A 14,533-nucleotide genomic window follows, 5' to 3' on the forward strand; every position below is an offset into this window, starting at 1 on the left:
AGTATGTAGTGATTGTAATACATTTTTAAGTCATTGACTGTAATATTTTATTTTTTATTTTTTTTTTATTTTTTTGAGGAAGTGTACAAGTTAAATTATATTGAAAATTTATAAAATTTTAAACTGTCAAATTGATTCACACCTATCTGCTAATCTGTTCAATTCACATCCGCCGGATTGGCAGACGGATACGAATTGATTTTCTCCAATCCGCCAATCTAGCGGACAGATGGCGGATTGAAGGTTCTGTGACAGCAATCGACCCGCGCCCACCCCTAGTTTCTTGATGAATTTTCCTTTCTTTTCTTTAAACCCTTACTTTCTTGAGCTCCATTCTTTTTCTCTTCTTGAAATAGAATTTCTAATAACTCTTTTCTTCTCCAACAACCAAGTAGATTGATCTCTCTCTCTCGGTTTTTCTCTCTTTCGTGTGTGTGTTTTTTTTTTTTTTTTTTTTTTTTTTTTTGAGCTTAGAAACGCCCGAAGGCTATAGAAGAATATCAACATAAAGCAATTCCAAAAGAATGGCAGGGGGATTAACAACCCAATCAAAGGGAAGAACACCATGCAGATAAGCTCTTGATAGCCAGTGAGCTATTCCATTGGTTGCCCTAGGAATCCAAGCAAATGAGGCATGTACAGATAATCCCAAGACCTGAAAATCATGGATAATAGCAGAACAGTTCCACGGAGGAAGAAGCTCAGAAACACACAATGCAATCATTTCTTTGGCCTCGTTTGCAAACCATCCATTTTAGTCAAAAAGTTATTAAAATTAGTCAAAAAGTCAACAATTCATACCAAAAAGTCAAAGATTATCTTTTCTCTCTACTTTTTGCAAATCTTTTCGTAAAAAGTCAAAAAATCATCCCAAACATATTAATTTTTTTAGCTCATATTTTACTCAAATAGTCAAAAAATTATTAAATTAATTTGTTCCCAAACAAGACTTTTATTGTTACTTTCCACCTGAATATTCGAAAGACCCAGAAATTGGAGGAACAGACGAGCCAAGCGAATAGTATGTGCTTTTCCTTGTCTAACCAAAGAAGAGTAGACAGTGGAGACTGAGCAAACACTAATCTGCTCTTCCATCAACTAATTAGCATTGTTTGAATTTCATTAATTAAGATTAATCTCTGATCAGAAATAATTTAACTAATTTCAATTTAATATAATTAATTCTCAATTAAAGCTTAATTTGATTATATCTAATTTTACGAATATAAATCAAATTTTTAATTAAACTCTTATAAGGTTCTACATATTAAACTGATTTCAAAATAAAATCCCCAATTAAACGAATTGCTACATGACTTCTAATTAGTTAATCATGTCTAAATCCATTCATTTAGAATTAATCATAACTACTCACAAATTCCTCATAACTCGATTAGTCAATTTAACTTCAATGACCCAATCAATCACAATTTAATTTATTAATCAGAATCAAATTTTTAATCAAATTCTCAAAAGGCTCCAAATATTAAATTAAACTCAATACCATTATCAATTTTGTTTTCTCAAATCATTTAAGCCTTCAATTTCTAATCAGACTTAAAATTTCGTCAATAAATTACATATTCAAATTGGATACCTCATAAATAAATTTAATTCATAATCATCTTAATTCTCAATCTTTGTAACTTAAACAACTCTAATTCAGACCCAATTAAATCGAATATTTAATTAAATTTCCATATAATCCGATATTCAAAATTAAAATAATTCAATTTGTCAATTTCACATTCTTAAGCCACTAGCACTTTTAATTTTTAATTCCAAAATAACTCTTTTACAAAATTATATACGAATCAGACCCAATATATTCATCAATTTCGTAATTAAATTAGAATAATAATTAATTAAAATCCAATTCACCAATTAAATGTAAAATATCATACTTGACGGGTCGTCACACCTGCCTTGTTCTGTTGCCATTCCTAGTCCAGAGCCTTCTGGAGGTTCGGTTTCACGCCGTCGGGTAGTGCTTGAACTGCTTTCCCCACCGTAAAAACACCATCGCTTCCCTCAGCGACCGAAGACCGTTCCTCCACGTCTTGCAGACAAGCGACGCCGCGATTTTGGTCAGTATGTCGCCCGAAAGCATTGAGAAGTCGTGGCGGTTCGACGGCGGCAAGGAGGTCATCGCTCGGTGAGTTCGACAGTGAGCTGCCGTGGACCGGCTGTGGAGGTCATCGTCGTTGTGTTGAAGAAAGAGAGAACGGTGTGGATTTGTAACCTAGAGAACCGGTTGAGACTCCTTGACTGGCGGTGAGGTCTTGTGGAGGAACCGAAATCACCCTGTCCAGATTTGGAAGGAGAGCAGCTATGGTTTTGTAGAGAGAAAGAGAGAGAAGGGTTTGTCTTATGAGTCTCTCAGTGCAATGCGTCTTTTATAAGTGTGATTCAATGGACGAGAAAGATGAATGGGCGTAATTTTCTCATTTTGTCAGAGCATTTCCTTATAGGTAAATAAAATATTTTGAGTGATTCTATTGTAACATTACTTTAACCATTTATATTCGGTGATTTTACTTACAATAATATTTTATTTTTTTATACTTTTTATATGAGTTTTTTTTTTTTTTTAACCAATTTTATCTTGCGTGAAATTATCTTTAAGGATAAAACACTAAAATTAAATATATTTTTGTTATTTTCTTACACTCCTTAGTCTTCAATTTTTACTCTTTTTTTTCTTTTCTTAACTTTTCTTTTCTCTTACACATCTCTTTTTAAAAAGTAAAAATCATAATATTTTTTGATCATTAAAAAAAGCAATAGATAAAGAAACGGTAGTGAACAACCATAAAAAAAAATGAAATTATGATTTTTTTAATTTATTTGGTAGGTTTTTGCTTCGTTTTTCTGGACTGGTGTTCAAATTTTGTTCAGTGATTCAAAATTAAACAAAATAAAATAATCTAACATCACATTGTCGAACAAAAAATATAAATCTGATAACCAACTATCGAATAAAAGATATATTTCCGGTAACCTCAAACAGAATTTTTTTAATTTGTTTGGCTTCTCATTACCATGTATTTTCAGTTTTATATTTTATATTTTTTTGCCTGGAAGGATTATACTTATACTCATTGCAACAACGCAAGTATTGCAATATTAGTGAACTCTAGTCATGAATTCATTATAGACGAAATTTGTTAAGTTTTTTTTATGAATATAATTTTTAATTTGTATTGAGTTTTATTAATAATTTGACGTATTAATATATTTATTATCTTTAAATTTTTAGTAGTCGTGAAGCATTAATTAAATAGGCTTCTGATGTTGGGAAGAAGATTAGATTTGTCATTGTTATAAAGACATTAGATGCAGGAGGCAATGGCAGAAAACCAAGACTTATACTTGCTTGTAAAAGAAGTGGTTACTATAGAGACAACAGGAAGATCAAGGGGAAATGATTGAGGTTAACAAGTTCTAAAAAATGTGAATGTCTATTAAGGAGGGAAAAATTACCTACAAATTACCAAGATGAATTGTGATAACATGTTAGATTGATGGATGCAAACAATGACAGATTTTATGAATATTTTATGGATATTCGTACACTTGATGTTTTTATGAATAATTTTATGGATACTTTTTATGTATGATTTTATGGATACGTGTTTGATTTATGATTTTTTTTATGAATGCTTCAAAGAAAAAATAAATCTTTCAATGTACAGTGATGGGGTCTAGACAACTCTATTGTAGTTTGGCAACATGACCCTAGAGTAATCCCATTTGTATAACAATGTATCACTAAACATTCACTTCACAAGTGGTCCAAATTAATTTCTTGTTATCATCTAATTGGACGGCAACATAATGTTGAGAAAAAAAATATTGTTCGGTAACATGACACTGGAGTAATTAAAATTAATTAGCATTGTATTACTGAATAGGCCTTCCATAAATTAAAAAATCATTGTTGGGAAGAAAGTGAAACTGTAAATGTATAGCAACAAAATGCTGGAAAGATCTATTTTTTCCGGTAGCATAACACCATAGTAATGTAAATTGTTTAGCACCGTATTACCAAAATTAGTGGTGTAAAGAGATGAAATAGTTAATTTAGGGTTAGTTTTGGTAATATATTGGGGGTGTAATGAGAATTACATTTTTTTAGTGGTGTAATGAGATGAATGGTGTAAAAAGGTTAAATAGTGGTGTAAGTAGAATCACCATTTACACCCTCTATCTCATTACACTATTAAAAAAAAAAAAAAATAGGATTCTCATTACACCTATTATATTACCAAACTAACCTTAAAATAAGACTCTTCAAAACCCTTACATTTCTTTACACCAATGATTTTTGGAGAGAAAATAAGAGAAATAGCACAAGGGGAAAGAGAAAATGTTGTTGGAAAAAATAAATTTCTCCACTGTTTTGTTGCTATACACTTACAGAGTCACTTTCTTTTAAACAATGATTTTTAAATTTGTGTCAGGCCTATTCAGTAATGCAATACTAATGAATTTGAATTAATCCAGTGACATGTTACTAAACAAACTTTTTTTTCCCAGCAATATGTTGTCGTTCGTAAAAAAATCGTATTCATAAAAAACTTAACAAATCTCGTCTGTAATTAATTCATGACTAAAGTCTACTAATAATGTAGTTCTTGTATTGTTGCAATGAGTAGAAACGTAATCCTTTCAAGCAAAAAAATAAAAAATATAAAAAAATAAAACTGAAAATACATGATAATGAATAGCCAAACAAATTAAAAAAATTCGACCTTGGGTTATTAGAAATGTGGGTTATCAGAAATGTATCTTTTATTTTGTAGTTAGTTACCAGGCATATATTTTTTTGTTCAGCAATGTAATGCCGAACTATTTTATTTTGTTTGATTTTAAAACACCAAACAAAAGCCAAAAAACAGTCTAAAAAAAAAAAACAAAAACTTACCAAACAAATAAAACGCTCACCATTTCACTTTTTTTTGGTTCTTCATCACCGTTTCTTCATCTATTATTTTGTTTTATGATCAAAACACTATGATCCACACTTTTTGAAAAGAGAAGTGTAAAAGAGAAGAAAAATTGAGAAAGGAAGAAGAGTAGAGATTGAAAATTAAGGAGGGTAAGGAAATAATAAAATATATTTAATTTTAGTATTTTGTTCTTAAAGATAATTTCACACATGGATAAAATTGAAAAAAAAGAAAAGAAAAAGAAAAAAAACATCTTATATAGAGGATGTAAAGAGATAAAGTAATGGTACAAGTAGAATCACTCAATATTTTTGTGTCTAAACCTTTAAAATAAAGAAATTTTAAATTTGGACTTTTAGACTGAAACCTTTTTCTCCTTTTGGTGAGAATATGTTGTACAAAAGACAGTTGAAAGGAAGTAAATAAGAGCAATGGAAAAATGAGACCCTTAGGCTTGGAAAAAGTTATACTAGAAATTGATATAACTGATCAAAATCGGTGAGATACAAAATATAAATAAGAATAGAATAAAAATCTAAATTAAATGCACAATAATAAAATTTTAAATTAAATACACAAGAATATAGATTTTCGTGATTTATCTCATAATAGGGTTACGTATACGGTCAGTGCAATTTCACAATGATCTGAAAAATAGTTACAATATAATACAGAAAGATGCGATACTTCAACTATAAATACATAGTATTTTGGAAACCTGGCAAAATAGTGAAATACCAAAAATATTCTCTCCAAAATTCAGGTGGTCTAGGATGGCAAGAAACCTCAAATGCTCAAATAGAAAAACTAAGGTAAAAAAAAAAAAATGGAAAAAAAAGACTGGGAAAGATCACACCATTGATCTAAAGAAACGTCAAGCAAAGAGAGAAAGAGATAATAATAATCAATGAACTTAACTAATAAAACAGTTGAGTACATTAGATCTAGCTTGTCATTAGTGCCCCTACTATAACCATAGATATGAACAAGGTTGGCAGATGCACATGTACACAACAAATTTGTTTGTCAGGAACCCTAAAAATGTATCAGCCAAGCAGAGGAACACTATTCCCAATTGCGCTTCTATGTTTATGCACCGCCTATTCAAAAGATTGCTTCATTTTGCTCCGTTTCTGACAATTATTCCAATGATCTAGCACATTTGCACCAAGCTCATCTTCAAGAAAAAGGAAACCATACCCACATTTGCATAGTTTCTATTCCTTCAATGCCTTCCTGACAAAAATAGCAGCAGAGATATCGGGAGGTTGCAAATGTACTACAATCAACTTGGATTTTCAGTGTGCTCCATTAGTCTCCTCTCAGCGGCCATAACAGCTGCCACAGAAGCTGGCAAATGCATTAAGTTTCCACTTGACTTTTCATCACTTTCTGGTATGGTTGAGGGTGTGGCCGTGAATAGGGACTCGACATCTTTAAGCGTCAAAACAGGCTGATCCTGATTCTTGGTGTTTCCACTGATGAATGAACTTGTGCTCCTGCTTCTATTCAGTTTGTATATGCTTTCTTCAACTGTGTTTTTCACCTATCATCCAAATACAGAGGAAAGGTAAACTATCAATCTTAGAAGTTTATCTATCAATCTATCTATCTATCTATATATATATATATATATCCAATCCAGCTAAAATTTTATCAAGAGAGAACAAAGAGTCTGATGGGTCACATCAAATCAGAGAATCCCTAATGATGAATATCTTTATCAAAAACTAATATAAAGATGATGAGAAACCATAGAGCTTATTTTGGAACTGGGGGACATGGAAGAAAGGAAATGACCCCATTAATTATCCTATGGTACTGAACAATACATAATGCCAGAAATTTATATTCTGGGTTTGTTGAACAAATTTATGCAACCTAACCATCAGCCACGGGCAATGATGAATGAAATAAAAAGATAAAGAGGATCTAGTCAACTTGCATGGATGTGGCATGAAAATTGAATGGGCGGGTTGTATGTAGCATTCAAAGTTATAAACATTATCATAACAACAATGTTACATGCCCAGAAAAACATATCTATAGATTACAATCATTCTAGGTGTGGCCCACATCCCACTAACTTTACAACTTGTTTCGGGGTAGATTCTGGGGTAACTTTTCCCAATTCCCAGCATTTTTGTTATCATAATACCAAATCATGCCAAAAGTATTAGAAATATTTGTCCTTTCAGAAACTCAAACTCAAACTCATCATACATATCATGAAATGTAGTGGAGTTCCCCATTTTCTCTACTAGCCCTTTCAATTTGGTGAGTTCCTATTGTGGATACTTCAAATTGAAAGGGACCATTCAGATTCCATGGGGCCTCCAAATGCTCCCTTGATTAATGGATAAGCCAAAATTTAGTTGATCTACTAGTCAGTAGACACATTATGAAGATGGTAATCCTATTCTATATGCATCTTGACTAACAACATTGTCTAATTATGCTGCAACAAAAGATTTACGTACTATGAAACGGTGAACAAGTGTTTTATTCTCCTGACCAATTCGATGCACCCGGCCAATGGCTTGTGCTTCTGCTGCTGGGTTGAGTAGTGGCTCTACAAGAATAACATGCTGAGCTTCCAAAAGATTGAGCCCATTGGCTCCATGTTGAATTAAAAGCAGTAACACTTGAACAAATTTGGTTTCTGTCTTCTGGTCATGCTTCTCCCCTCTTCTCTTTGCACTGCTTCCCTGTCCTTTAAAGTGGCTGATGGCGACATGGGCTTTCCTGTAGGTTCAACACCATAGGGTTTAGCAACATGATTTTCAGAAGTTGAAGTCCAGTAATCAGCCAATAGTCCTGAGTACCAATAAAGCAAAGAATTTTCAATCCATAATGTCAACATCTAATAGATTATTCAAGTCGGCTGATTAGACCAATTTCGGCAAGTGGAGACAAATACGAGTACAATCTAATGCATGTGCACCAACTTCAGGCTTTCATCAATGCTATACAGAAAATATGAAATAGGGAACTACATAAATGTCACTGAAATGGTATCCCAGCATAACCTGTTGAACTAAAAGGGCAACGCATTTGTATCGGTCTTTTATTTTACTTGATTGATGCCAAAATGGACTAGGATATTTTAGATTATATATTACTTCTATCGCTGCACTCATTGTTTCCATGTAAGTTCTTAAAGGATACCAGAAATTTTCTTAGTCCTTTATTTATCTCCTTAAAAGTATCTGCTCATCAAAACCTAAACTTTCTCTCACTGTCTATGACTACATGAGCAAGCTGCAACACTAGTGGCACCTCAAAGCAATAATGTCAAAAAGGATACTTAACATTTAACATTATCTTCTTCAATTTCACATACATTTTGGATGTTTTAGACAATCATTGAATGACGTATAAATGTAATTACGTGTGTAGAGATATTTGTAATACTAATTTCTCTCCATTCCTTCATTTTTATTTTTCCTTTTCAATTGAAAATTTCCATCTTGGCCTACTAATTTGGGAGGGAAAAGATTGGGTACACACCTAACCTTTCGCATAGTGCACAAAGTGGTTACCGCAAGATTTGAACCACTTTGTGCACTATGCGAAAGGTTAGGTGTGTACCCAATCTTTTCCCTTCCAAACACACATTAATGTGTACTAATTGGGCGTTGTTTTTTTAACTGAAAATTTCCATCTAGGGTTTTACATAAATGATCCATTAGCATTTTTGGGTAGGGGCTCTACCAAACTTCAATCCTAGGCCCTGTTTTTTCTAGGCCTGCAGATGCCCATCCAATGGCCTTTATCAGGCTATAAATCACAGAGATTCACAGTCATTTTCAAAATTCATAGACGTTTCCTTTGACCTGTATTCATTATTCCAAGCTTATGGTTCTATTTATTTGGCACATAAGAGGTTTCTTTGAAATCCCAACATTCCATCAATTCAACAACGTTAACCAGTCAGTTACAATAATAAGAGTAAATGGACCAACTTTACAGGTACCTTGAGCAGGAATGCAATCAATCTGAAGCAAGTGAAGGTCTTAATCAAGTGCAAAATCAATATGATTTTCCAATTTAACAGGAGGAACCATAGGTGAACAAAAAGAAATCGAGCATCCTATTGAGAAGAATGAGATACCCTAAATACTCACTGATTTTTCTTTTCAAAATATCTTTAATAGACAAGCATGACAGGAGATGATCCTAGGATTTTATTCATATACCTAGTTTTTTAAATTAATTTATGATTCATTAGATGTTCTGGTTAATCAGAATAAGATAATAAGAGAATAATATGTTCAACATCTGTTGTATTTTATGTAAAATTCTTCTTTAAAAACCCCTAAACGGTCATAAAGATAATTTAAGCAACTACGAATAAAATCAGCATGAATTAATGTACCACAAAAACCCTTTCACTGACACTTACCTGCCTCCTTTCATCTTGATATAACTTATACCGTTAGCAGTGAAGGCATGTTCCAGCACATCAAGGACGTCATTCCAACTGGAGAAAACAAGAAGTTTGGCTTTTGGATCTGTAGAACTGATCCAGAGGATTCTCCTTGTGATTGCTTCAATCTTACAATAATACCCCCAACCACAACATGTGAAAAATAATTAAGTCAAAAATTGTAATTTCTAAATGTACAAAAAAAAAAAAAATGGCAAATAACTTAATGCAAAGAACTGGACTGAGAATTTAATCCATTCACTACAGGCACTGAAGCAGACACATCTAGATTATACATTCATGCATGTATGATGTGATTTCTCTTCTAGTAATGGCACAATTTATTCACCACACAAATAAAAGCATTATGACTTAGACCGCTGAAATCCAGGGTCACATTGAACCCAACGGAACAGAAAAAAAGACATGGAGACAAAATGAGAATTGTGCACTGACACACACAAGTAGCCATAAAAACAAATAAAAAAGGCTGAAGTATGTAGTTGCATAGAACACCAAGTGCTGTTTTGCAATGCATATTATCTTTATGGTAAAGAATTGGATAGGAAGGATACCTTTGTTCCATAAGAACCATGAACAATAATAGAAGCTTCAGAGTTCTCACATCTCTTGAAAGAACTATCTGATTTATTTTGACTATCATCAGCAAAAGCAATATTTCCAAAATCAGTATGTTGTCGGCATGTTGGGCACATCACCCATTTACCATGAAACTTTCCATAATGATCAAGTCTTTGCTCAGTCATTGCAAGCAAACCTGCAAGAAATAATTGTTAATGCACAACAGAGGATGGTAGATTTAAACAGGTCCTTAAGGCAGAATTTCACCAGACATTGAAATGTTATTATCAGGATTAATCAAATAAGCCCCTATATGTCATTGGTATGCAGCGGATATTCCATCTTTCACATTGGTTTTGAAAGGAATTGAAGGCCTTCAAACAGTTTCCCTAGGCAAAAGTTCTATTACCACTATAAAATCTATGTTGCCATGACACTTGGTCAATTTGTTCAGAACAGTTCTAATCAAGACAGAACCATCCAGTATAATTAGAAAATATTTTATCTTGGGCTCGAACAATATAAGCTTTAAAATAATGATATGTACCATTTTCATTTATGGGGTGATATGATCATCATAAAGGAAAAGGGGTTTTTTTTTTTTGATAAATAACCACAAATGAAAATGTTAGGGAGTGGAGAAGACCTAAACTAACATTGGATGCGGTGGTATTAATATGATATGAATTTATTTAATTTAACTGAGCATATAGCCCTTGACAAAGTAGTAAAGATTCATGTAGGCAACCCCATTTGAGCGGGGCACAAGGCTTAGTTTGGTTTGGTTCCAATTGATTGTCAGGTACTGCAACTACGAAAAACACAGAGTCATTCTGTTCTTCTATCACATGGTTTTTGTATCTGATGCAGAACAATCACAGGGGGGCATGGGCAACAAGGAACTCACATTTACAGCAAGTAACATGCCCGCATTGAAAAACCATCTTTTGATTCTTGAGCTTTTCTTGACAAACTGGGCATGCTTCTTCATCAGCTTTAACTGCAGAACCCTTCTCTGTTCCTGTAGTAGAAGAGGAAGAGACCATTGTGACTTCATTTACGGATGAATAACTTGGACTCTCTAGTTGCAATTTTTGTTTAGATTGTACCAAACCCTGGAAAACATTAACAAGAGTAAGGACAAGCAGCAGAAAAAAGAAACATGATGCAGACGGGACACAATGCATATCAAACTGTTTCCATATCAAAATTTGGTGGCATTGATGCCATGTGTACTAGAATTTCCATTCAGTTATCATTTAGCCCAAACTGGCTCCCCAAACACATTTTTAGTGATTTTAAGCAACTGATAATTGAACATATATGATACTACAGAAAAATTAAACCACGCAGAATGGATAACATCAGTTGGGCTTTGTATGGGTACCTTCAGATAGCGAAGTTGTCCTTTTATACGTGATAATGAGGTCAATGCCAGAAACTTGTCACTAGAATTTTCAGCGCTAGCTGCATCCAGTTCTCCTGGACCTAAGGCATCAATAGAATTATCATCCTCATTTTCTCGTAAACGTAATCGTGAGGTTGCCATCTTTATTTCATCATGAGCACGCAGAACTTGAGCTTGAGCAATTGCCAAGGACCTTGCTTGTGCATACTCCTTTCGCATGCTCTAAACCAAGTAAAAAAATGAGATTCCTATCAGTCGGATGCATTGTTTGAGGGAACTAGCATGCCACAACGAGGGAGTAAAAGAGAATGATCAAAATGTGTCTTACTGCTCCTGTTTTCAGTCAAGCTTGATCATGAAGAGAAAAGACAGATAGCATGGCAGCACATTCAGATCAGACAAGAAACAAAAATGTTGATATGGGCAAATTATTCCCATTATATGCCATACCCACCCTCACAGAAAAATTCTTGGATGCAAAATAAAAAATCCAATGCTTGTGGTAGCTAACTAATATAAATTGAAATGAAGCTATCTGGCCATACCTCAAGAAGATGTAGCTGTTTGGTGGCAGATGCCATACCATCCTGACCTAACAGAGCCTTAGTAAAGCTTTTTATAATCCCAAGAACAACTTCCAATTCAGAAGGAGATCTTGAAACCTATCAAGACATTATTAATAAGAAATATATTTAGAATGTTTAGCCGTGTAGCTTTCATTTGATTACCTTGCTAAATATTGGCAACTAAAAATGTCCAAATGTATGATGCATTGCATCCAAAGCAGGAATACAAGAAGCATATAGCACCTCAAAAGCATTTTCAAGAAATTAAGACAACTCTGGTAACAGATTCGGGATTCTGGTAAACGTTTTGGTCAATGATTTAAGGATTAATTGCCTGCTTTATTGAAAGTAGAGATACAGCTTGGAATTTTCTTTGGAAGGTGTCTCTTCAGGACATATGTGGTCATTTAAACTTCCTAAGATTGAACATATAACGGTCCATAGGGCCGGATACCAAATTATCAAATATTTAAAAATAAAAAATAAAAAAAATGGATCATTAAAAAGGAGAAGACAGAAAAGAAAGTAGGAAAAAGAAAAAGAAAAATTAATCTCATAATGGCACAAGGTGACAGCAAATGACAGAAGCAGTAATCTGAAATCACAACAATTCAATCAGAATAATAAATGGAATGAGATATAGTCCCCTAGCTAGTGTTTGAAAAGGAAATTCAATTCAGCCAATATTTGGAGCTCCAAACATGAAGGATGAATTGATATCTTCCACCCACAGGATATGACCAGCACTAGCTCTTCAAATGAAGTCAAAAAGTTTAAACTTGCTGTCACTTAATATGAATATCAAATATCCAAAAGCATTAAAAAGAAGACTGAAAAAGACAGCTGGAAAAATAAATAAGAAAATTTGATCTCATAATGGCACAAGGTGATGCCAAATCCAAAATTGCAATGATTCAATCAGAATAATCATGGAATGAGATATAATCCCCTAGCTTGTAAATGAATAGAAATTTCAATTCATCCAGTAAATTGGTTCATTATCCTAAATTATGCCAGTAATGATTACCAGCAAGATGGCAAACTGATACATGGGTCTGAACAAGTTATAGATTACCCAGATTTTATAATAGTGTAAACAAAATAAAATTGGAATGATGCTGCACGACCACATTTTTCTACCACATATGGGTTTTTTTTTTTTTTTTTTTTTTTGATAAATAAAATTTGTTAAAAACCACCTACTCTCCACCTACTTCACCCACTTAAACCTACTCCACTAAACCTAACCCACTACACCACTACCACCTCACCTACTCCACTAAACCTAACCCACTACACCACTACCACCTCCACTTCACCTACTCCTTACCTACTACACACTCACCCTCTTCTATATATAGGAATCATGAATCATTGTAATAGATATCAAAAAACATCAATCAATAATACATAAATTTCTACATGGTATCAGAGCAAGGTTAAGACCTTAGTATTTCTCGCTTCACCGGCGGGCGGCAACCTCGCCTTGGCCGCCCGCCGGACCTCAACCTATTCCGCTTATTTTCTACACATACCTTGACTTCTTCAACATTTTCTTACACCCCTCCTCCGCTATGTCGGCGGCGGCACCCGCATCATCGTCTAGCCTCTATCGCCGTTCACCTCGCCTCTCACATATCCGTAGTTGTACTCTTACTCGTCGTCGTCGTTGGCGTTTCTAGCGCTACTTTTCTGCTCGTCACTGCTGTTTTTTTTTTTCCCGATTTGCTCTCTCTCTCTTAGCCATGGATTTGGGTGTGGGGTGTAGAGCTGTGGCTCTGTTGTTGGTAGCCATGTTTGCTGGCTTGAAGGTTTCAATGGCAGCAGTGTACAAGGTTGGGGACTCCGCTGGTTGAACCATCATTGGGAATATTGATTACAAGGCCTGGGCTGCTTCCAAGACGTTTCATGTTGGAGATGTCATCATTTTCGAATACAATTTTCAATGTCACGTGTTGCAAGTGCCCCACAAAGAATACCAAGCCTGCAGAAGTGTAAGACAGTAACATGCATCTTCACATACAGCTTGGGTAATGTGTAACTGTCAAAAGCACAAGCTTCTTGGACATCCCTCTCTCTCTCTCTCCATGGACCCAACATCATCATCATGCACCCACTCTATCTCCCTCTCTCTCATCTTTTCCCACTTTCAAACCCACTTTAATCATATCTCTCCTTTCTCTTAATTTATTTCATCCACGTTCTTTCACCCTTTTCTTTTATTTTAATATATATATATATATATATATATTTTATTATAATATATTTTCCCTATCCCTTGTTAGTAAGCATCACCCGTTTTCCATTCTCTTATTATTATTTATTTTATATTCCACCAAAAAAAAAAAAAAAATCACACTGCTGTTTTTCTTATCACCCATCCACAAATATTTTTTCTCTATTTTCTTTATCCATTATTTTCTTTTATTTTATTTGTCTTATTAAACAAAACAACACCACAAAATAACACCAACAACATTCCACAACCTTGTCATTTTATTCATATCAGGGGATCAACCCCGATCACACTTTTACATCAAAAAAAAAAAAAAAAAAAAAAAAAAAAAAAACCCACACAAACAAAAACAACACTACC

The 14,533-nt window shown here is 33.8% G+C and overlaps 1 protein-coding gene and 1 long non-coding RNA gene across 7 annotated transcripts in view; both read right to left on the reverse strand.

Moving 5' to 3' along the window:
* Positions 1-297: 297 nt before the first annotated feature.
* Positions 298-2,418, reverse strand: LOC145795020 (uncharacterized). The gene is made up of 2 exons (XR_014335118.1): positions 1,922-2,418; positions 298-655 (listed from the first exon to the last, which is right to left on the reverse strand). It is a non-coding gene; the product is annotated as an uncharacterized LOC145795020 (long non-coding RNA).
* A 3,429-nt stretch (positions 2,419-5,847) lies between these two features.
* LOC114263396 (RING-finger, DEAD-like helicase, PHD and SNF2 domain-containing protein) overlaps positions 5,848-14,533 on the reverse strand; it is a 30,349-nt gene continuing 21,663 nt past the window's right edge. Inside the window, exons 14-20 of one of the 6 annotated variants that reach the window (XR_014335168.1) lie at positions 11,917-12,033; positions 11,351-11,593; positions 10,871-10,984; positions 9,957-10,159; positions 9,358-9,509; positions 7,468-7,697; positions 5,848-6,498 (exon numbers count right to left, since the gene is read on the reverse strand). Coding sequence is in view for 2 of the 6 variants with exons in the window: in XM_028203917.2 (XP_028059718.2) it covers positions 6,238-6,498; positions 7,433-7,697; positions 9,358-9,509; positions 9,957-10,159; positions 10,871-11,078; positions 11,351-11,593; positions 11,917-12,033 (1,449 nt within the window). In the remaining 4 variants the exon portion in view is untranslated. Of the gene's footprint in view, positions 6,499-7,432; positions 7,770-9,357; positions 9,510-9,956; positions 10,160-10,870; positions 11,079-11,350; positions 11,594-11,916; positions 12,034-14,533 lie in introns of all 6 variants that reach the window. The other 5 variants (XR_014335165.1, XR_014335166.1, XR_014335162.1 and 2 more) reach the window with 5 other exon arrangements.

The sequence above is a fragment of the Camellia sinensis genome, chromosome 1 (assembly GCF_055761805.1).
Source record: "Camellia sinensis isolate YWXY chromosome 1, ASM5576180v1, whole genome shotgun sequence".
NCBI lineage: Eukaryota > Viridiplantae > Streptophyta > Magnoliopsida > Ericales > Theaceae > Camellia > Camellia sinensis.